This window comes from Hylaeus anthracinus, unplaced genomic scaffold, assembly GCF_026225885.1.
Source record: "Hylaeus anthracinus isolate JK02 unplaced genomic scaffold, UHH_iyHylAnth1.0_haploid 12001, whole genome shotgun sequence".
Taxonomy (NCBI): Eukaryota; Metazoa; Arthropoda; class Insecta; order Hymenoptera; family Colletidae; genus Hylaeus; species Hylaeus anthracinus.
In genome coordinates, this window is record NW_026534348.1 from 2,412,066 (window position 1) to 2,436,709 (window position 24,644).

A 24,644-nucleotide genomic window follows, 5' to 3' on the forward strand; every position below is an offset into this window, starting at 1 on the left:
ACGAGAGAGATGAGAGATTTCGGGACTCGTACGGAAAGACACCAGGATCGCGGAATGATAATTCCGATCCTAAGTCGAGCAAACCGTTCCTCGTTTGAACGAATCAACGGTCTCCTAAGAAATCCTTGACCCGAGCCCGGCTCACACCCTTGTCTCGTTGTAGGGGCTGGAAGAGCTGGTGCCCTGACGACGTTGCCGATCGTTGTCACCGGGCACGTTAAACGCGACATTCGGCACCGTGGTTGGATCAATCGGGTGATAATCGGAATGCACCGATTGCCCGCCCGGCTGCGATTGGTGAGAGTGGGAGGAAGACGAGGGTGGACCCTCGCTTATAGAGGTCGTCGAGGCGAGAATACGGCGACCGCGTACCTGGTAACGTTGGGGGTAGCAGCGGCCGCAGCAGGCGTGCAGGAGGCCGCCTCTGGAGGCAGTGCTGTGCGCGGGGGAAGTCAGTGGCGAAGGTGAGCCTGGCCTCTTCGGGGCACCGTTGTAGGGCACTTCCATCTCCACGAACTCACGGTCCTGAAACAAATAATTCCGTGGCCGTTAACGTTTCAATGGTCGAGCACGAAATCGAGTCGTAACCGTTTGAAAATGAAACGTTTCAGTGTTATTTTAACTCGTATTCATTATTATATTAGGTTGCCTCAAAAGTTTCTTTCGTGACTGGCACTCGGTTATTTTGTGTGCCAGTGTTTATATAAATAGACAACCTAATTTCTTAGATGTCGATGTTGTAACAGTAACAGAACGAAACGGATCGTACGCGATTTGATAACGTAATATTAGACATGAAATATCGTGTACTTATTAAGGAATTAATTTATCTTTGATCGACAAAGATTCGTCAACGGTGTTGCGTAGAATTCGTTTGTACATTTTTAATCGGACGCCGTTGCGGCCAAGTAGATCGTGCACGTAACTGCACAGACTCGCGCGAAGTCAATATACCTCGCGCCCACGGAAAGTCTAGAATTTCCTTCCTCTAAATTGTTCGCCATACTCTCTCCTATACCAGAACATACGCCGCGACCTTTAGTCAGAGATCGATAGACGAGACTGAATTAATCACGGAATCTCTCTCATCGCCCAACACCCTCCTATTTCTACATATAATGAATTATTCTGTGCCGAGAAATAATATTTATGAATTTTCTTCCATCCTTAAACTTCGGCTACATCTGTTCGAAACGTCGTCGTATTAATAATTAATATTTCCGTTCCGCGTATCGTTGCAACGATCCTTTTATTTTTAACAATTACCGAAGTCGAATTCGCGTTCCGGAAGGTTCCCGTGCGCTGCCAACCAAAGTTTGGTCCATCGAGTATTGCTCGAAACATGTTGGAAGTTGTTCCACCGCTCGAATTACATAGCCAGAGGGGAAGCACGAGTTTGCGCAACAGCCAGGTGCACTCCTGTCAGGATTTGATCTATGACCGAGCAATCCTACCAGAAATACCGCTGCTGCGTACTTTAGCTAGAGAATCTGGCCGTAAATACGTGGCCCACCTGCGCCATTTTGCGAATTACAAAAAAGAAAAAAAACTTTGCAGGTCTCGTATTAGAACTGTGTTCGTACAAATCCGCGATAAGTCTTAAATATCTCGAGATGCAGACTGCATCGGTACGGTGTTCATTTATTCACATCGACAAGCTTCACTTGTTGAATAATGAAGAAATCAAACGGCTCCAGGAATACCAAAAGCTCTATGTTCGCTGATTGCTCGCGCGTTGTCCTCTGTTCGAAAACCGCTGACCCGTGGAGATATTTAAATTTCATGAATCCGATATAATCCTCGCACAGCGACCCGAAAAATTTATATTATTTCGCGCAAACGTCGCCACCGAGCGGAAGACATTCGTTCCAAAGACGGGACACGAAAAGTATTCGTTCACAGGCCGCAGAGATAAGAAAAACGTCGACTAAATGCGTCGTACGTAAGCCCCGGGGAGTCTCTCGACAATTCGCAAAGTTTATTCGCAGTTTGCGTTTCGAGGCGGATTGCCTCCGTTTCTCCGCCATTCTCGGATTAAGCTCGTCCTTATCGTGTAAGTCTCGTTGCGAGGGGTAGCTGAGCGTGAAAATAAAACGAGCTCCTCGAAGGGGGTTCGGATATCCGGTTGACAAAGGACACCCTTCACCCGCTCCATCCATTATTTTCACTCTTGCGAGAATCTCGTCGATACGTCCTAGCGAATCCGCCAAGGAAATGTAATTGTAAAAATGGTCTACCTCGGATCGAGGTACGGCGCAAAGCCCGAGATCGATGGTACGAAATTTCGGTTTCCGAATCCCATGGATCTCGCTCGTTTCCAACACGGTGCTAGAACGACGCGAGAAGCCGACCTCCATCGATCCAGGCACGAAGACACCGTCTCGATGATAATGTTGACGATGGACGGTTCGAAGAACACACTCGCGTGTCTCTCAAAGTTTGTTTCGAAGCGGCAACTCGGACGGCTTTTGGTCGCATACTGGAGCAAGGATACGCGTTCCACTTTGATCGATGGACAAACGACAGTTCCTAGTTCGGCAATGGCGCTCCACTCAATCTTTCTCTACTTACCGTGGCTGGATTTCAACGAGAGTTTAAGAATATACGGATACAATCTTCGCGAGTTTCTAAAAGTAAACTCGTTAAAGAAGCGCGAGTGTTTCAAAATTGTTGTAAGAATGGTCTATCGTAAGTTCGCGTGGAGGAAAGAAACTTTTGGACTCGACGAAAAACTCTACGCGAGAACTTCGTTAATACGCGACGGGTACTCAAGCCGAGAAATATGTATCTGAAAGCTACGAAATTTCCCTGCCGAACCAACAACGGACTCGCTTTACTTTTTCGTGCAAATTTACCGAATACGTATTCCATTTTGGTAAGGTTCGATTCAGCTCGACAAAATTCCGAATAGCGTATATTTTGTCTCTCGGAAATTTTAATTAAAGGCCCGATATATTCTACCAGTTCGAAAAAAAAAAAACCTAGAGAACGTATCGTAGGAAAACTCGAGACGGATAAACGTTGCGACACGCGCGGAAAGAAAGCGCACGGAATCGTTCTATAAACAGACCGATGCTCGGCTATTCTCGTACAACGAATTGTAAAGGTGGTTATAAACGCACTGACCTCTCCAAGATAGTGACGCGTGACGTGACACCGTTTTCGAGGTGTCACCAATTGCGCTTCCTATTTAGCGCAGCCATTGATCTAACCTCGCGAAATTCAACCGCGCACGTTTAAATATAAATTAAACGAATTGCCGCGCGACTCGCCTCGTTTCGTCCAATCGTACAATCGGACTAATCTACTTGGAAAAGCGTTGGATACTATTTCGCGTCCCGATCGAGTCATTTACGAACAACTACCGAAACAAACTGCAAGCGCGAAACTACCGCTTTGCCCCTTGTTAAAACGCGACACGGTTAGAAATTAGCGTAACGGAGCGTGCGATTAAATTGTAGCTACCATAAAAATCGGACAAATTTTGACCGACGTTAGCCGCAATCCCGCGAAATATGGTAGAACATTGGAATAGGTAAAAGCGGCAATAAAATCGCGACAAGTGTTCGGGGCCGCGTCGGATGCCGTAGCGAGTTATTTACGGGGTACGAGGATGGCCTAGCTGGATTTACGAACACCGATCGCTGCCTCTATTCCACGGGGAATGCATATTCATCTTGGCCGCGTCTCGCGGTCGCTGCATTTCTAAAATGGTGTCGCCGGCGCTCGCGTCCATTTTCGGCGGTTCTTGTCGTTTATAACCGCCTTCGCGACCCGACGAACGGCACCCAAATAAAAGGTCGACTTTTAAACCGGACCTAGTGCACGTTCATCGACCAGCGTCACGATAAATGTTATCTCGAAACGTTGTAGTCTCTATTTTATTCATTCGCGCCGACCGTTAATTGTAAATCAAAAAAATGTAAATACGGTCACCCGGTAACGATAATAACAAATGTTTTAACGAATCGGAGAAGCAAATGATTCGGGTTTCGGCGAAAGTAGGTTACACTAAACGAACCAGACGGGAGAATTAAAACCACCGTTCACCGTGTGCAAATTCACGCTCGGTGGAAAGCGTGAAAACGGCAAGGAAATGCGAACTGTGAATATCCGGCGTTGCGTATGGATCGCTCGGCGGCCGCGCCGAAAAACGGTGACACGGCTGGCCTCTCGTGAATTTAATATCGTCCAGCTGGAAATAAACGTGCCGGAAAGGACCAAGTGGCGAGAAAAAAGACAGAGCAAGGGCCAAAGAGAGACTCGAGCCAGAGAAAAAGGAAAATGAGGCGAACGGTCGAACAGGGACCGTGACCCGGCGAGATTTTTCTCTCGATCGCTCTTCACTCAACGGAGACACGTTGCGAGATCCGGAATTTCCAGAAACGAGACTTTCGAACTCTGCGAGCGAGCCAAGCTTCCAGTTTCGATATCATCTCGCGAATCTCTCGGTCGAATAGCGTTTACGAAATATATAATAGAATCAACTCCTGACACGTCGCAGCTGAAAACAACGCCATTTCTTTTCCTGGCGTCCAACGTAAACACAAGAAATATTACTCATCTTCGGTGGAAATAAAACGCATCTCGATCGAGCATATAGAGTCGTCGCGAAATATTCGCGAGAATGTCCTCTATTTTGACAGCGCCAAGGTGGCACGACTCCTTGATTCGCGATCGTCGCGCACGCGAAAAGCGAAAAACAGAACGAGTCGTTTAACACGCAAGAGCACGCGATGAACGACGCGAGGATGTTTTCGAGGCGTCCAGAAGAGGCGACGTCGACGCGAGAACACTTTCTTCCGCGACGCTTGCATCCGCTGTGCCACGCGAATCGGAAAATCCGATGGGGGCTGCTCTATTCTCGGGGTCTCTTTAACGCCGTTTCCCAGCTATAATTAGTCCCGGGTATGACGTCTCGCCCCGACGACTCCGATTCCGATGAGATTCGATCGAGGCCGACCACGACCCGGAAGAAATCAATACACCGACACGAAGACACCGATTGGCCGCGTCCGATACTCGCGAGCTGCGCAACAAACGCAAACACTCGCCTCGAAACCTCTCGTCGAGATCGTTTCCATGCCTTTCCGTCGACGACGAAACAATATCCAATCCCGTTCCGTGAACATCGAACAAATAGATGGATTTATCGGCTCGAGACAATATCCCTCGAGGATAGAGAATAAATTATATCTCGCGTTATTCGATGCGCGGTGGGAACACGCGATGTAAACAAAGCCTCTAATCGACTCGATCGTTTAGCTGTAAAATGCGATCAAGGTTTCATCGAGCGATCGTGGTGTACATTTTTGTACCGGATACAAGTATTTTTCCTCGTCTCTCGTGCCGCGATAATCGATATTTATTGTATCGAGAATACAGGTGGCTACGATCTAAGATTTATTTATATAATCGTAATAAATCTCCGAAGAGAAAACAATGTTTTGGACGACGACCAAACGTCTGTTCGCCGTCGTTATAGAATTCCAACAGGATTTCATTTGCCGGCCCTTCGTAGTCGCGAAACAGAGACAGGAAAACAATTTATTCGGTCGCGAACGTGGACCGATCGCCCTGGAAAATCGACACCGCGTCAGAGAACGGTGACACGATTACGGAAGAGGTTGATCGATCGGCCGTGGAGCCGATCCGCGAACCATCGCCGTCCCGCCGGCGACCGCAACGCGTTCTACCATTGATACCTTGTGACGTTATCGCGAAGCGTGTCATCGTTATCCGTGGACCGTTCTTTCGAATCGCGAGAGAATACAGAATCCACCGTTTCGCGATTCCGTGGAAAACAGGAGTGCGAAACACGGTTGCCAATTACCGGAGAAAACAACACGGGACAAGTTTGACGAGGAAGCGTCGAGGCATTCTTCGTGGGGGAAACGTGGACCGAGGAAGCTTCTGATTGGAAAATTTGAAAGAAAAGGAAATAGTAGAACGGCGCAAGTGTCCGGGGAAGTATTCCGCGGCGAATTGTCGCTACCCTCGAAGCCGATCCAACGTTCCTCAATAAACTTCCGAATAGAAAAACTTCGAAACCGTAAAAATATCCTTCGACGCACCAACCAGACACTTAGCAATTTTCCATTGTTCGAATCCCGACGTTACCATTCTAGGCTACAAGAATCAACGTCGTTCGAAGTTACGTTTTAATCATTGCTGACGTCAAGCGGCAACCCGGTCCTTTTCTCCGTCAAGTTTCCCACCGTAATTAAGTATTCTTCCCCAAACGAGCTCAAAGTTTAAATCAAACCGAAAGTTAGAACTCAGACCTTGAGGGCTCATTGTAGATTCTTGTACAAGCACATTAATCAATGTTGCTCGAACACCTGGCTACAGAGAGATATCGTAGAAGGATTGATTTTGTTACGTACCATTCGAGTTACTCCATAATTAATAACAAACATTCGAATATTCGATTCGCTCGTCGTTTGCGGTATTTCAAAGATACAGAAAAAAAGTCGAATGGTACACGACGAAGTCGCGCTGTCGATACGTACTAGAAACCGGAAGGGACACCGAATTTCTCTCGTCGACGATTCTTCGAAGCAACTTCTCGGCAACGGTGTTCAACCAACAGCCACCGAACGACTTTGGAACTGTGAAATTGCTAAAGTTTGGCTGGTTGTTGCGAAACACAAAGCGATCGTGGATAAGGACGAGATAGCGCGAAGGTCAGAACGAAGGAACGGTAGCGAAAACGCCTCCGATGCGACGGAAAATAAGGAGGAAAAAAGGATTCTCGCGGATAGTATTCGCGGGACAATGGCTAAGAAGGCGACTAAAAGTAAGCAGAAAACCGAGACGGTGGCACGTACGCGTGCTCAAAAAGCATCCAGTAAACGGCAAGAAGTAGAACGACACAGCCCCAGGCCGTGTGCGCGATTTTCTCGACGACCCGACAAAGGTTGCCGGAATCGTATTGCTTTCTGGGTTAAGTACACCGAGTGGGAAGAAGGCTAAGAACGGCAAAGTGAGTCTGTCGTTGGACAACGTTGACTCGAAAAAGGACGAACCCGATTGGAAACTGATAAGGAAGGGTCGATCGGGACGGAACGCGCGGAGTAACGTAAAGTACGGCGGCGGAGAAACGCGAGACAAGCTTTGGAAACTTGACAAGTATAATCGGTGGCTCCAGGAAATGAATCCCTTGCGCTACCGCTTACTCTGGTACCGCGCGTGCAGTAGTCAGATATAAAATCGCTTGCACGGGACGCGTCCGACTCGTGCTTTCCGTGTTCGACCCGACTTTCGTACCGCCAGAGTTAAATTTGTAACGAAATTCTGGTTGGTAACGCCTGGCCGTGTCCGAGCGTACTGCAGTCAGGTGTAACAGTTTTGGAAACGCGATTGAAATATTGAAGAACCCTCGAATCAAGTTCAATCCATCTCCTAAAAATGGGGGAACTCGAACGACGTATTAAAAACCACTTGGCGTCTCTCAGAATAGACGGGCCAGAATTACACTCGAACTTGCATTCGTAAAATGCACGATGCATCCCCTCGAACCGATAACCTCTGCATTTAATCGATGAATCCTTTCCCGAGAACTTGCAATTAACACAATTTCCGTGGAAATTCAGGCTCGAGTGGCCACCGAGCTACGATTCGCCGAACGCGGACTGACCTATTTATCAGTCGTTCGACGACCGGTATCGCGTTAGAGAGTCGGAAGACCACCTTGACGAGATCTCTTTGATAATTAGCACGAAAAAATATCGATAGTAGTCTGGTCGTGGAAATTCAGGCCCGAAAGGGGTCGAATAAAATTCGCTCGAGCGTAGACGAGATTCTGAGCGGCGGACGATGACACCTGTGACGGAGAGCCGGTCACGTGGTAACGAGAATCGTAACGGGTCGGGTGTCGGGCACGCCTAAATTTCTGGCTTCTGCGACAGCTCGAGTATCGCAATTTCGATTGGTTCACAACCTTTTGTCAAAAGATTCGCACGGCATTGAACGCTTTGGCGAGACCTCCTCTATATCTCATCGCGCGAAGACGCGAGCGAGGCTGTATGCACGATCGCGCGTGTGTCACACATTCACCGACACGCGCCGGTCCGTGTACCTGTCACAGTGACGCGCAAGGGTTATTCTCCGTGTGTGCACCGAGTGTGTGGCGCTCGGTGGGTGGCACACGGCATCCCCTGCACAAGCGGCGAGCTAAAATTAGACGCGAACAGAAGGGGTTTATTCAAATTACTCCGCAGCGCGCGAAACGGACTCCTGGATTTTAAGCGTCGGCGTTATACTTCTCGCCCGAGAAATGAACCGGCTCGGATAACACGACGTTTCACAGAGTGACGCCACGAAATTAAACGAGGTCCGCGTGCAGCTTAATGAAGCGTGCGCTTCTTCTCTCCGCCAACGGAGGAACTCTCGTCGTCATCGAAACGAGAACGTTCCTTCTCCAACCCCGGTGTTTCACACATCGGAGCCAGTACGGTTGCGAACGAGAGTTCACGAAAGGAAGCATATCACGACGCGAGAAACATGCCTTCCATGTATTCGATGGACAAGTATTACGTGGATTACCGACGACTTTACGTAATACTTCATGGAAGATGCCGTGGAAAAATGTATTTTTATTATATTTATACCGGCTACGTTGTATTAATATCCCTAAGGAAATATCGACGCTCCGCCGCCCGCGTAGAATAGCGCGGAGAAGCCCGCCCACTATCGCTGTATTGGTTCAGACGGTAAAAAATGTGATTACGGAATGTAAAAAACACTTAACGCACGCTGTTCGTGGAGGAGTTACGAAATCGTATATAAAACCCGTTGCTAGCGTAAACTTTTCTTAACCGTGAGGTACGGTGTTGATAAAAAGTATTCTAAACAGACTTACCGTGGTCTTCTCTAGACAACGAAGGAGATGATGGTGCTGCAATTCGAAAATATCCTCCTCCTTGTAACTCTCGTCCAGCTGAAGGCCGCTCTCCTGCGCGGCCAATCGGGCTTCGGCCGCCTTCTTTTTGCTGACAAAGGCCGCCCCGCTCGACGCTTTCGCGATCCTGATGCGCGCTAATCTAGCTTTCTGCAACAAGAAAGGACACAGAAACACGATTAGTAATGTATCGCGACCGCCACGTATCCTATTGGTCGCAGTATTAATCTTTCTCTACGATCAGAAAACCGACATCTTCGATAGGGGGTTGAGAACGTTCAATATAATATTTATTGAAAACAGCAAACCTTTTACTAGAGTCGATACGAGTTCGTAGTTAATGTTTTACAAAAGTTCGCAGTACGTCGCTCTAGCGTGCCGCAACTGTTGGAAACAAAGCATACGCGAAAGGTTCTGGAACTGTCGCGGATAAAACAACGGGATTCGAAAGAAGAAAGGATCGAGTCAACGCGACGCGAGAATCGCGCGTGTCTTTCCAGGTACGGTGAAATAGTCCCGCGCAAAACAATGAGGAACACCGGACCGCATTAGAAATCCTCGAGTACCGCTGGCTAAATTGCGCGACGACAACGGAAAAACGCATCAGAGCTTCTCTCGCTTCGAAAACGCGAATTCGCGGCACAGAAGAAGTCATTAGGACTAACAACCCCGCATTGTCTCGCTGTTTTTCTTTTTTCTTTTTTCCTTCTCCATCCACCGGGAGTTGCCTGCTCTCCGTCCTGCTCGGTCAATTACGCTTTTAGCGGCGATTTTCCCCGCGACATTACTGCGCACCATTCAAACGCGCGACGACGATACCAGGCTTTAAGCTCGTCCACGCCTGTTTCCGTAACGATTACACCTAAACCACCGGATTTTCGCTCCTTTCGCGACCTCTGCGGTTCAGTGTTGTCGGAATTGCCGCCGACGCTGCGTTAATCGTCGCTTTCGCGCCAATTTTCCACACTTTCCCAATCAGTTATGGAAAACGATAAATCGAGAACTCGAAACCGACCATTGTATCGCGGGATCCAGCAACCGCTACGATAGAATATTATGTTCCGCGATCTTGCTTCTATGTAGTTACCGCGGAACTTAGCAACGGCCGTACCCCCGAGCGTAAATCCTAAGGCCAAGTCGGAAACCTTCGCGTTTCGCGAGGATACCGCGACCGTTTCTCATCCTCTGGCACCACAACTCTGGTAATAAGATGCGATGATAATTCACCGCGGCAAAATGAAGTTTCGCATCGAGGGCACCCGAGGAAACTTTTCTCGCGCATCTGCATCGAGATGCAGCTTCTTCCGTCTCGCGGGAGCCGCGGAGACGCCGTCACCTAATTGTGAAATAACGCGGGATAAAGCTGTTCGTTAAGTTAATTTTACGTTGCGGTAACAGTCTGCGACAACTCGCGAGACAATTTTCCTCCCACGCGGAATCGTTCGTGGAAATGATCCGACGCATTTGCAATTCGCGCCTTCGTTTGATGCGACCTTTGATAACACCTTGACTCGCGTCCCAGGGAAATTTTTTCACGACCCACCAAGTTTCTCGCGCGAGAACCAACCCTATAATGCGTCGATGTAATTTACGAGACGACGTTGTAACGTTTATCTCGAGCAAGCAGTACAGCGTACAGGACCGCGCCGTTACACTAGGCTTCTCGGCTGGAAGATATAAAGTACGCGAGTTAAATGACCGTCGTTCCGGCACGCAGCGCGACGATAGCTGCACCGAATCCATCATTAACGAGCTATATCTCTTTAACGAGCCTCTAACCACGACCGAGCGTCGAAAATCGACGAGAAACGCGTCAGAGTGAAACGATGAAAACCGTGGAAATTGATAAAAAAAAAAAAAAAATTAAAAATACCTCGAAACCGAGATTTTCCTATCGCGTTCGTCATTCGATAAATTCCACCGCAATGTCACGGATCTGGCTCGAGCTTAGGGGCGCGAATAACTCCTAGTTTTTTCGCAGGCGATAGTCATCGGTAATAAAAGTTTATCCGGAAATCAAGTCGGTAATTTACATCGCGATGGATCGATGTCTGAATCGTCCCGCGGCTAGTACGAAAGTGTGCGCGCACGTTTCGCCGCTATTCCTTTTTATCGTGCTTCGTGGATCTCGCTGAAATTCTTCTGCAAAATTTCCTTAACGGGCCACGATAATGTACAATTCCGGAATTGCGAAGCCACTCGACGATAAAGGCAACCGCAAACTCGCGCTCTTCGCGTTAAATCTATCGTCTGGATCATACGGACATCGCGTATTTCGGGACTCGGATCGGTTTATTTCGACCCTGATCATGAACCAGAGATGCCCCACGATTCGGTGCTTTACATAAAGTCTATGTATATACCGTGGAAAGCAATTGTTCGGATGAGACTATTTTTAGAGAAGAGAGAATAAGGAAAATGAGGAATTAGGAAAGACGTAAAACGCGGAAACCGTTTCATTGCATCGGGGATCTCGAAAGAATTTTCTGTAAGTCTCGGTTCGGTGAAAAGCACCGACGGAACACGAGGAATGGAGCAGGTGGCTTTAGATTACAACCTATCCGAGTTAGAATCCAATCGTCAAGTCCGATTTCGAACGAAACGTTCTTGTTGCGACAGGGTAACGCGAAAAACGGCGGAACGCGATTTGCGTGGCTGCAGACGGTAAAAGATATCGAAAGTGCACGCGGTCGCGGCCGTGTCCGTCGAAACTGCATTCGAGGACAACTTCCTGACATTTCGCAGCTGTGGTCGACCGTGTAAACATCCGCAGACGTACGCGGTCCGCGTGATGACACCACGCAGATGCAGATGCGCCGCGCCGTCGAGCTCGCGAAAATATACCATTTGCCGAATATAAATATGATAAACACGGATGAGCTTCCTCGACGGGGGTTGTGCTATAATTAGCCCGCGAATAGTCTCACGGGCACGATTCTCTCGTAATTTCGTGTAATTTACGCATCGATGGTCAATGTTTGGCTAGCCGATAAACTTAGAGAACGCGAGGAACATAAATGTTTGATTTTTGGATCGGACGAGGGAGATCGAATCCTAACGTTTGCTATTCTTCTAGCGGTGCTTTCTAAATTTTGCTCGGTACGAAACGCGACATGTACAAATCGAAATTTTACGTAGAATATATATCTTAAAAAGGTTATACAAAAGCTTATCCAAGATTGGTATTTTGAACGCGAATAAAGAATTCATTTTATTTCTTTAGCTTCGAGGATCCTATTATCAGCGAGGAATAAATTCGACAAAAGCGAAAGGTTTCGAGCGTAAAGGAAATAGGTATAAGAAAAATGAGCGCGTTAAATAAATGTTAAAACTGGGTTATCGGATGAATGGAAAACATTTCGCATCGCGGACTGATCCAGACTAAAACATCAACAGATTCTCTTGGCGGAGTTACAAATTCTGTCAATGGGACTCGACGGATGGAACTCCAAGACAGAAGGGCCAACGTTGAATAGAAAAACTGCATCGGAAATGTTACGTATACAGAATGGAACGGTAAAAATAGACAAAGTTTGTCCATTTTGTCGAGTCGATGCTGCGGCAACGAAAGTACGCTAACAGAAGGCAGATAGTGACAAGGGACAAACTCCGCAAAGGGGCTCGTTCGAAATTTACTTTGACTGTGACATTGAAATCGTTCTTCGAATGGGATTACAAACGAATTTCGAACCGGACGGACCTCGGTACATTTCGCGCAGCCGAGCCAAGCTTTTTCCAACGAGAAACATCGCGCGAGGCTCCGCGGCGATAACAATAGGAAGGAAAAAAAACAACGAGAAGAGGATGCAACTGTACGGATCGGTCGTCCGGTGGGCGAAGAGAACCGGAAGCGAGCAACGACGCGGAAAGTCCCGTGCCATTGGACGCGGGATGATCGATCACGATGTAGCTCGCGACGCGCGCCCTCGGAAACGGATAAATGAGATTTTCTGGAAAGGGTCTCGCGAACGTTGGGAAAAAATGAACGGGTCGCGCGAGATTAATCGATCCGACAATACGCGTAAGTTGCGCGGCCAGCGAAGAAAAGCCGAACGATCTCGGGACACCGGGAGAAGCGACGAAAGTACGACGAAGATAAATTGCCTCTGGAGTCTCCGTACGACTATGCTCGAACAGAAAAAGATTGGAAACGTGTCAACGGTTTCGTGAACTCTGCAACAACCCGAAGGCGATATTTCGGATGAAGGCGGAGGCGAAACAACGCGAATATCGCGTTACGACAACAACGCTGAGCGACGCTGCACGTTCGATGGCAGAGACAGGCTCGCCACGGAAGATTAAATCCACGGAGCGAATTAATCGACTTCGATACTAATTAATATGGTTACGAACAGCAGTTTTTATCTTGCGTGTCGGATGGCAGCGACCCGTTGTCCCATACCGAATTAATTAACCCTCGGTGAGCTGCCAGACCCACCCTTCGTCCTATAATGCTAATTACCATAACAAGGGAACGTCGCTGTTTCGCAAACATAATCATCTAATGAAAATCGTTGAAATTTTCCGAAAGAATATATGCCAACGACAACGAGATATTAAAAGTGAATGAAATGCCAGCCTGCTAGTATTTTACATTTTCCTCTAACGTGCTCGAGCTCGGAATACATTTTTGTGATATTTACTATCCTCTCGGGTTAGAAACAGAGATATGCGGAATTACGTTCTGGTCGAGTCGGGTCGACAAACATCGATCGGAATCTCCGAAGTATGTCACCCCCATGGAAACATTAAGATTTGTTTAAAATTACGTGTTTTCTTTTTTCACGATGAGTTTTTAAATATTGGCTCGTCTGGAAAGTCCACGAATTTTGGCCTTTGAATTGCAAACTTTCAGGACAACCCGATACAAGCTTCTTTAAAGAATACGAGCTACCGTTTCGTGGTGTTCCGTAGACGCTACGTTTAAGCGACGTGGAATTTCGTAAACGTGTCGAGTACCTTCGTTCCTTGTCTCCGTAAACTCTGTTGGCGCTCGAGAGGACGATTCATAGTTTTTCGCCCGTTATCCAACGTTGCGACTGCTCGCGGTGAAAATCGAGAAAGGGCATCGGTGCAGGGACACGAACGCGGTCGGAAGTATCGCGTGGCTCTCGACGATTAATCCAAGGAAGATGAGGGAACGCGGATGCCGCGAGACCGATAAGAAAACAGAAGTCACGATTTCGACGATCGCGCCGTGGGGTTTTCGGTTCGCCCTAACTCTCGCCACCCACGCTCTCAGCTTCCATCGGCCCCCGACCCCCCTCGCGGTAAGTTAATTAAGCGAACGTCGACAAATAACGCGCGGGTCACGGACGGCTGAAAGGGGCGCGGCCTTTCGCGTTTCAAGAAAGGGCCGTCGGAATGAAGTACGCAAGACCTACTTTCCGTGAGCATTGAAAATTAAAATAGTAAAAGTACCGTACTGAAAATATTCGCCGCTTCACCGAGGACTCCGACCGGCGTAAAGCGTATTCCATCGCGCGATTCACTGAAAAGTTAATAGCCCCGCTGCGCCGTCCCGTTTCTCGCGGTTTCGCCAAGAAAAAGAGTTCGCCCGCGAATGGTATAGAAGGTATTAAAAACGAAGTGCGACGAAACGTCGAAATAATATTTCCAACCAACCAACGCCGAGTCCCGACGTTTGAACGCTTTACCCCCGCGACGTTTCCTCCCTGACGTTGCGCGGCTACCCTACGAACAACCTCCCTTCTACTGTTTCTGCTTTACCCACGGCCAGCAACGAACTGGTCATGGATTCGAGTGAATTTCCGACGAAGCGAGAAGAAAATCGCATGCAAATTCTCGACGTGTAATCGAGTAACGACCGCACTTTGAACAACTACGTTCACCCCGTGCCCCTCGCTGAAAGAATTTCAAAGGACGCACGGGTCAAGGCGAATATTTAGGATGAATAATCAGGGATTACGCGAGACCACGGCAACCAAGTTTATCGCCTCGAGAGAATTCGTTTTCGCCCGAAACCACAACGTAGTAACATTTCCCTTTATTAACAGCGAATTAGACGGTAGCTTTTGCCGACCACACGACCGAATTGGCAATTAGGCGTTCGCTCGTCGCTTTCCAGTAGGGAGACTAAGGTCAGATCCGGCTAGACTCAGACGTCCATCTTCTTCGTCAGATTATTCGTGCTAGTCTCGCCCACGAGGCGATCGTTTCGTCGCTAAAAATTGTTATCGGCGTTTCATTGTAGACGCGCGTGCACGCGAACGTCGTTTGAATTGTTCGATTCAGCGTTGTTTGGGACAGAAGGAGTGCCGGTGTGCGACGTAGATACGCTTCAGAGAGGAACTTCATTCTGCCGTTTCTACGCGTGATATTGTCCCGGCATGAATACGTTTTGGAATCTATGTAACTTCCGGTCGTTCGCGAGCAACGCTGCCGGACGCTGATAAATTCGCCATCCTTTTTTCCTCGTCAAGAGATCGCCAACGCGGCAACGTAACGCGACGCGTCGATGCATAATTTATCGTCGAACGATAATGCTTCGACGACGGCACTATTCGCGAGATTCCTCTTATGAACACAGAGAACAGTCTCTTAAATAAACGAATCGAACGAAATTTAATAATCACCCGGCCGAGTGTCGATATCCGTTTACTTACAGTCGAATACGACGGATCAGACATCGGCGCGGCGGCCAAGTTAATTTGCACTCCGACATAAAGAGTTCCAATTAAAAGTCCCTTTAGCGAGTTTAATCCGCTCGAAGGAATCTTCTTCGCTTTTTCATTGTTCTCGGAACATTTATCGCGACCGCGTAATATCCCGAATATCGGCTCGAACAATGGCGATCGAAGAGCTCTCCTCGATCAAAGGAATTCGCGTCGCCTTCTCGTGGCCGGTGTTTCCTCGCCGAAAAAAAAAAGAGGAAGAATTGTCTGTTGTCGCGCGCGACTCGATAATTCCATTGTTATCGACTCCGAGCATTGTGTTGTGCAGCCAATCGAGAAGAATAACGGGAAATCGAGGAGTGATTTGGCGGAATTCTATGAAGTTGCGCGGAACGATTCCAACGGCGCGCTCCTCGATGCGCTAATCGTCGATGCATTACGATGCGAGCGGAATAATACGCGCGTTATTTACATTTTTTAACCAACGATGGAAGAGCAACGGTACGCGATAAAAACGTCGAGGTAGAGGAGAATACAAATGAAATTTAATTCTGCGTTTGGTAATCCGGTGAGACGCGGTTGCTAACATCGATTCGTGACGTGTCAGGGGAATCGAACGATTTAAACGTTCTAAATGGAAAATTAATTGAGCCGTAGCGGGATTTACCGGCGCGTAAATTCGAGTCCGCGTTATCCAGACTACACGCCAGCAATTTAACGAGGGTCGGAAGTTTTGGAACATCTGTTCGAAATTATGGCGGGCACACCTGAAATCGACTTACATCGCAATACGAGGCCAGGGCCATTTGAATATTCGATCGTTGCTGCGTGGCCCACGCTGCAACCAATCGGATTCGGCGCATACTAATTAGCCCCCGATTAATTAACGTTGATCCGGTGCGGCCCCGTAATGGTTCGCGTATAACGCTCTGACACTAACATAAATTTCGTGCCAGCTTCGAGACGCACGCTCGAATATCTACGCGATATTGTTATTATTCGTTAAATATACAGACTCGCGCCTCCTACGTTCGTACGAAAGGAATTCGTCGAGAGAATTCGAAATCGAACAGGCATCGTCGATTTTTTCGTTGTTTTACAGTCTGATCCATGGTGACTTTAATCAGCCTCGCGTATTCATATTTTTTTTTTTTTTGTAATTTGAACTGAAATGTTCGTCGATGAGGAAGAGATACGCACAGGTTGATTTTTCCGTGTCCACTTTACCCCCAATATTCGTCGAACTAGACGAAGGTACGTTCGGGCGTCGAGGAAAACAGAGAATATACACGCGCCTGGTAAAATCTTGATGAAAAAAAATGTCCGTAACAAGCAATTGGAACAACGGACACGAATGATTTCCGTACATCGAGCACACAACGAGAGCGTGAAACTCGCGAAATAACGACGAGTCAAATTCGATAATTCGGTTAACGCTGCGGATCAAAGGACGGATAGATCTCGCGACTTCGCGAGATGTGAATTTTGTGTAAACATTGGTCGCTGGTATCGACGATAAAACCGACCATCACCGACTTCGGAATTCCAGATTCGTAAACCGTTCGCGTAAAAATTTCCTCGAAAACGTGGTCGGATTTTTGCCATTGTAAACACGCCAGAGCCACGGTCGTTAAGTCGGCCGTAATACCGCTCATAACACGGCCGACGATCCGAAAACGGCCTCCTAATAGCGCCTGCTAATTACCACTCGTTAATTAACGTTATAGCCCCCAGACTACATTCTCTCATCGAGACATAAATTCAATCCGATGAGCCGGGTTCGATTTTCGCCCCGAACCGCCAAAAGGGTGACCTTCTTTCCCCGCGTTCGTTCGAATCGACGCAACAACCGTGTCTTTCTTTCGCCTTTCTTTTTTCTACAAATCATCCTATCAATCGTCGATCCGATCGGCCCGCGCGGTCGCATAAATCGATGTTTTATCGGCGGAATAACGAATCGACAGCGCGTCGGCAGTAATTTAAGCCAGAGTATCTAGCCCGATTTGATTTATCGAACGTACGCGGCGAGTAAAACGCACGCCGACGTGTTTTATGAGGTGAAAACTCGTTGACAGGCTTCGTCGAACCCTGACGATAGGATTTCCCGCTCCTTTTTATTTTCCTCGCTTTTCATCGGTTGCCACCTTTCGCGAAAGTTATTTTTAGAAGTCGAAACCTTTCGCGATTCGTTTCTTTTCTACTGGAATCGAAACGCTGTCCAAGGCTCCCGACCATGGTCGTTAAGATCGATTATCGGGAAACCAAGGTGGCAAATAAACTTGTGTAATTGTAGAAGTCTGGAGAAAAAGAAAAAGGGATGGTGGAACTCGAGACGTCAGGATCGACGACCAATCGCTTTTCCAACGAGCCATCGCCGGATTCCACTATCCCGTTTGTCCATCCTCCTTTTCTTTTCGACTTGGCCGATCCGATTAAATTTCTTCTACAAGCTACAGTGCAATTCTGCCTACGAATCGAACGATCCTCGACTATATCTCTCAGCCGCACCCACCGGATTTCTCGATACGTAAATTCTTGCGGTACCTATAGAAAGCAATACGTTTCGATAGAGCAACAAAGCCTGCGAAGAAAAATAATTCAACACTCGCAAAATGTTTTCTTAAAGTTTCAAGGCCCACCCTAGGAATTATGATGTAATTCGAAAAACTGGCGTGCTGCGCAAAACTTTCCGTATATCGTTACTCTCTACGGCGCGCTTTAAAATCGTTTCTTTTACTTTTTTTCAAAAATACACTTTCCAAGCCGGTTGGCGCGATAGGTTAACGTCCCTATTCCCGTCAGTCGTTCGGAACGGAGAACGGAGATCACTTAGTCAGGCGCGGTAGCGATTCCGTTCCGTGGAGCGAGCTTGTCGATGGACTTTATATGCGATCGTCGACTATTTTGAAACCCAAGACACCGTCGGTTTCGAGTCAGCGGTTCCAAGAACCGATGGGGATAACTTTGCGACGGGAGTATGGTCTGAATCATTGATGAGAATAGAAACATTAACGTATCTCGGAAACCAGCGAACGAATTGGCCTGGAAATCGACACGCTAAACGCCTCTCTATCGTAACAACTGAAATTAACGCGGTGTCCGTAAAAATTTCCTTAGGGACAAGTCGAGATAAATCGTCTCGTGTACCTCGATGACAATATTCGCGAGATCCAGAGAACAGATTCCTGATGGCGATCGATTCGACCGAGTAATCTTTGTTAACGTCGCTGGCGCGTAAACTGTTTGAAAGTGCGGGCGTGTTTAGCGCGTTCAAGAATAGCGTGACGCCGCTGACGGCGGTGCACTGGCCGTATTCGACGCCGCGACGAGAAAGAAGACGCCACGAGTAAACCTGGACCACCGGGGGCCGATGACGTCAGAGGTGCGCGCCGTGCCACCATCGTCGCTCTGTTTATGACTGCGTCCCGATCGAGAGATCCGCCAGGAAGATCTCTTTTCCGTCTCGGAATCCCGAGGGAGCACACTCAGCCCGATTAACGAGCTCGTTCCACTCGCGGACGCTTCGATTATTTTTTCTTTCCAGACCGACGGTAACATATTTCGACAACTCTTTTTATCGGGCAACGCGTCAATCATTCAACCCTTTCACCGTGAAACATCAAGGTTTCGAGCCCCTCGATACATTTTTTTACATTCGCACGACTCGAGACTACGACGACGTTACCGTACTCGTTTCTCGCCCGCCTTGAATCGTGTTTATCTTGGAATTTGTACAGCGTAATTTCGAAACGAAAAACTCCTCTATTCAGCGACACCTCCTCCTTTACCCGCAGCTACGACTATGCGCGACTAGCCTCGACACAATTTTCTAGACGACGACTTTATCGTGCCGTCACTCGTACTCGCATCGTCGTTTTTGCCGTTACAAAGCGGTCGAAGCGCGGATCCGTTTAGAGCCCAAACGTTCCGTCAAGTTGGATCGTTAAATAGGTTAATCGTCGGTTACGGGAAGATAAATCTTCGTCAGCCGGAGTTTACCGTAAATATTCGCAACCGCGTTTCCCGTGACTTGGGTGTCAAAGCGTCTGCCAATAATTATTCGCACGGCGCAAAGGAAGACCGCTTAATGAGCGCACACAGCTATGCCAAATGGGACGAATTACGACGACGGAATGAACCGATGGCGCTCGACAGGAAGAATACGTCTTCCGATACCTTCGTCGCGTTAGAATCTATCGAGGATTTCACGATTACACGAATAACGAGGCGCGAACGTTCGTCTACTCTTTTTCTTCGCCACGCATGTATCGAGAGGAGGATAAAGAGAGAAATAAAACACAACGAAATAATAGATACCTCGAACGAAGAGAACCGATGGAAGAAGTAAAATGTGAGAACGTATGGCGTCGATTCGACTTCCATGTTTCAACCCGTCGCACGTATGCGATGATGACATCATAAAGATTGAATGTTGACATCGTAAACATCTTTCCTGGTGAGAATAGAAATCCAAACGTGGCTCATTGCGAAAGATGTAAACACGAGGAAATAGACTGGGTTCTACCAGACCCCACTGTGGCGTACGAAAGATAATATTCGGTCCGAGTCACTCTAGACTAAAAGGCACAGGACATACGGACGAATTCCTACCCGTGCGTTTCGTACGAGAATAAATTCCTTGGTCGAATGTAAAAGGATTGGTTTGTTACATTTATAACAACGGAGCAGATCGAAACACGGTTTACTTTAAACATGAAAAAACGTGAAATTGACTGATCTCTATCCCGAGAAAAAAAAATCGGCAAAGAGCGAAAGCAGCGACCAGCATCTCTTATCGCGACAAGCGGTTTTTGCGGATGTCTTGACACGGCCAATGCCCTCGGGCGAATCACGAAGTCAAGCAAACAAACGAAATGTTTGAGGAGAGCCGCCATTCCTTTTCTCCCTTGGCGCTCGTTATTTTTTCCTTCGACGCCCTTCGACTGCCATCCACCGTCGAGCAGGTGGGTGAGGAAAGGAGACCTTAAAGGGAACAAGCGTGCCGAGGAGTTCGCGCTAAGAATAGAGATACGTGGTGAAGAGGGAAGAAAAAGCGTCATCGTTGGTGAAAAAAATCTGAAATGCGTCGGGTGACGTTGCAGTTATCGCGTCGGTGCAAAGATCGAACAGGTACACCACGGCTCGAAATTGTTTAAACTTTCTCGCCGGCAGCCGTGAAGCGCTTAATCGTAAAAATACATTTTTTAAACTGCGTTTACCAAGAAACCGGCGAATCTAAAAATTTCATCGGCGACCGAAAAGCCTCAGGCTCGCCGCGGCGTGGGTCGAGAGGAAGGAACTTAAAAAAGTTCTCGAGACTCCGCAGGCGAGAAGGCACTCGTGGAAATAATATCCCGCCAAACTTAACGCGATCTCGCTCGTTCGCGGGTTAAATTACATTTGCGAACGAATGCGCGCGCCGTTTGTTCGCGAGCGTCGAGAGAAAGAAACGCCTTCGCGGTGCAACAATGATATTCGTTCATTTCGCTTCGCACGTTTTTTATCGCAGGTTCGTCACTTTCACACCGAGGATCCTTTTTAATTTCTGTTTCGAGCTCCAGATGATTTTAGCCGTTGAAGAGTTGTTCGATCTGGCGAATAAAAAGATAGAAATTTGTAGGTTTTCGGGGGGGGGGGGGGTGGCAGAGAGGGGAGTCAAGATTGATGCAATATCGCGTTTGAACGATCACAGTACCGACGGAAGTCGGAGTTTGTTTCACAACTCGAAGTTCACGAGGAGATCCGTTTACTTATGGAAGCTGCTCTCAAATATTTGTTTACCCTTAGCCGGGTGAACTTGCCTGGCGCGCGTAAAATCGATCTCGAAGGCAGGATCGAAAGCAAAAACCGGAGTGCTTCGTTGGAGACTGCTTAGCTAACTCCAATATTTCGCTTTCAATCTATTTATTTGCGTAGCGCGAGGCACCCGTCGAACGCGATTGCATTTTCTTCCCCGTCGTGGACACGAACGGAAAGTAAATTCAACGATACTGGTGCATCTCCTCGCTTTAATCTACGATAAATAATTGCAATTCTTTTTAAGCGGACTATGCATTTTTCAAACGACGGGATATTTTAATTGTATCTCAATCGGTTCTCCGAACCTTTTGAAAGAGTCCAACGATTCTCCACGAAGCGTTAACAAAGAGTAGATTGATGCACAACGAAAGACACGCCGGTGTCCGAAACTGCGAATCGGGACAAGCATGGCCATGCATATGTAGATGCGATGCATCTGCATTGCAGATTTAACCGAGCGGAGAAAGAAAGCGAGCTCCGATCTCACGGCTGCGAATTGTCGAGAAGCTGTCCCCAGCCTTCTCCTAATTTGCAAAATTTTCTCTGTCTCTGTTCGACGAATCGAATTCGTATCAGCGAGAATACTACGTTTCGTAGAATAATATCCTGATCGCGTATATCCAACGGAACCGTAAGAATCGTATGGAAAAGACCAAGGGAATATAGTCGGAAACACGAGCGACTGAAATGACCGAATGATTGAATTATCACGGTAACACTGTTGCAGTAAGAAACAACAATCGGTACGAATCAGTTTTGCTAACCTGTCGTATGATTTCCGTCCGAGAAAGTACTGCTCTCGGTACTTTATTCGGGCAGCTGCCTCTGGCTCTCCGTACACGGGATAGTGGTAATGAACCGAGGGGCAGCCGCTGGCTGTCGGCCAACGAAAACTCCTGCTAGAGGCTCGAACCCGCCTCTGACACTATGAGATTCCTAATCGCTCGTCGGCGAAAGAAATCGCGAGTCGATTTTTACGCAATCGGTCAGTACCATCGACGAACTTGAACGGAGCAGTTTCACTGTCGTCTGTCAGCCTGTTGTCGTCCGGGAACGGAAAGGCGTTATTCGAATAGCACTCGTATCGCTTGCGAGTATCGGATTTTGTTATTTATATTGACTTTAACACGGATCGAGGTGAATATGGTGCTCGCTCGGCCGCGGATCGCGATAAACTGAATAAACAATACCACCCGAACAGTCCACCGGCTCAATGACTATAGGACCGCGCCCCCACTGGCCGCTCTATTAATCTCACCCAATCGGAGGGTGAATCGAAAATGTGGGACAAGTTTTGAAGAACCTATCCGTAAAACTACGAAGCTAAAAACGGTGTACCTTTTAGGGTACGAAGATGGACGAGACGAATTTTGCTGCTTGTTTTTGTTTAACAGACTCCGAAGAAACAACCGAGAAAGAATGAGATTTCTGTGCCGAGGAACTCGAGGACGAGAGAGTAACTGTAGATTGTCACTGTAAATGGATGTCGATAGGTAAATTGGAGCGAAATAGAAGCGCGTTCGGAGTAGAAAGCGAAATGTATTCAAGATATAATGGGCTACTTGAATAAATTGACCAGTTCGGTGAATCGTAAGCGCGGATAACCGCTGGCTGCGATTCAACAATTAAAGGCATTGGTCCGGAAAGTAACAGCGATCGTTACTCGTCATTAGACTTCCACGATAGCGAAGCATTCTCCGGGCAACGTCTTTGATCTCCGCTAATAAAATACTGGCAGCCGATTAAAATAGCTCCGCGGTTTACCGAGGATAATTTCGATACTGGGACGCTTTGTTCAAGTACGTTCTTTTTTAGATCGAGTCAAGAGAGGAGACCGATTCTCGAGGGTTTCGTTTCAGGTAAACAGAAAACGCTGGATGCAACGTTCCTCGAAAACCATCGACTCGTCTCTGAAAAGGATCCTCCCCTTAGCAGATAATAGTAGTTGAACGCTACATTAACCAAAAGGTATCCATGATGAATCGAACGACGTACTCAGAAAATGGGAGACTGTTAAAACGGAAGATGCTATCTTCTCGATTACTTTAATTAGATACGTCTTTTTATTCGTACGCTTCTCTTTCGTTCCTCCCTCTTTGATTTCACGCGAATGGTCCACGAGAAGCGCAAAAGCATCTCGTTTATCCTGGTATTTGAAAATAGTTACAATCGATGGAACCCAGTCGTAGCGTCCGGCAACAGTCATCGGAATGCGCCATGAACGACGATGCAGCTCGATTCGAACATATTGCGAAATATTTCAGCGTTACGTTCTCGCGATAATAAAAATATTTCGCACCGGCGCGGCGGCGCGGCGAGCTGTCTGAAACTCGCGCGACGGTCGACACGTTAAATTGGAAAATTTTGATACACGACGAGCTAAGAGTACCACGTAAGTGTGCCACCGGGACACCGTGTATTACCAGCGCGTCACGCCAGTGAGAATAAATCGCCCGACTCTGGGAGACACCGCTTCGCTTCGCGACGCGTTGCGCCGCGGCCAACTAACTTTTCATCGATTCCGTTGACGAAGGAAATCGTGACTTTCCGTTCTCGACGGAAAATACATCATCGAGAGTTGCCAACGTCCGATGGGAACGATTTTCACCAAACGGAAATTCAACCACGAGGAAAACGCCCGCGACGAATCCACGAGGAAACTCTCGCGATGTTTCCCGATCCCTAATCGAACGAGGACACTCTCGAACGTTATTTAAATTAATCGGTGCTGTTCAATGACGAGTGCGATTTGTGCGATTCGATAACAGAATAGATAGAATTGGACAAAAATAATGCAGAGAAGTTATCGAGTTGGCATCAGTCTTCCGAATATGTTGTTGTCCATCTTATTTCAGGCTTTATTTCGTATTTCTCACGACTATGAATAGTATAAGAGATCTTGGCATCTTGGTCCCTCGTCGTTTAAATTCTACGTGTACCGTGATACGATATCGCGTTATTTAGAGAAGAAGACATTAGATCCGTGGAAGAAACCCCCATGAGAAAATTAATCACGATCCCCGGTTTCTTTAAGGTGAAATATTTGATATCCGCCGAGTAGAACAGTGCATACATCATTCTGGGTTTTAGCATACCGTGCGCGCACAAAAATCCCGCTGGGAGCTCGTCGCGAAACGTGAAATTTAGTAGCACGGATTTACGACGTCCGTATACATCAGCAGGCTAACTCGACGGAAAAGAGTGGTCGCATCTCGCTTATCAAGTGTATTAGAATACATTACCGTCTTATGGAAAGACTTTGACTAGCTAGGTTGTTACGATCGCGAATGGAGGACAATACCTCGGCC

The 24,644-nt window shown here is 47.6% G+C and overlaps 1 protein-coding gene across 6 annotated transcripts in view; it reads right to left on the minus strand.

The window, feature by feature from the left end:
• Positions 1-24,644, minus strand: part of LOC128890869 (potassium voltage-gated channel protein Shal) — a 76,259-nt gene that overhangs the window by 23,883 nt on the left and 27,732 nt on the right. For all 6 annotated transcript variants that reach the window (XM_054149818.1, XM_054149816.1, XM_054149817.1 and 3 more), the window contains exons 3-4: positions 8,864-9,052; positions 373-525 (exon numbers count right to left, since the gene is read on the minus strand). In XM_054149818.1, the coding sequence (XP_054005793.1) occupies positions 373-525; positions 8,864-9,052 (342 nt within the window). The remainder of the gene's footprint in view (positions 1-372; positions 526-8,863; positions 9,053-24,644) is intronic.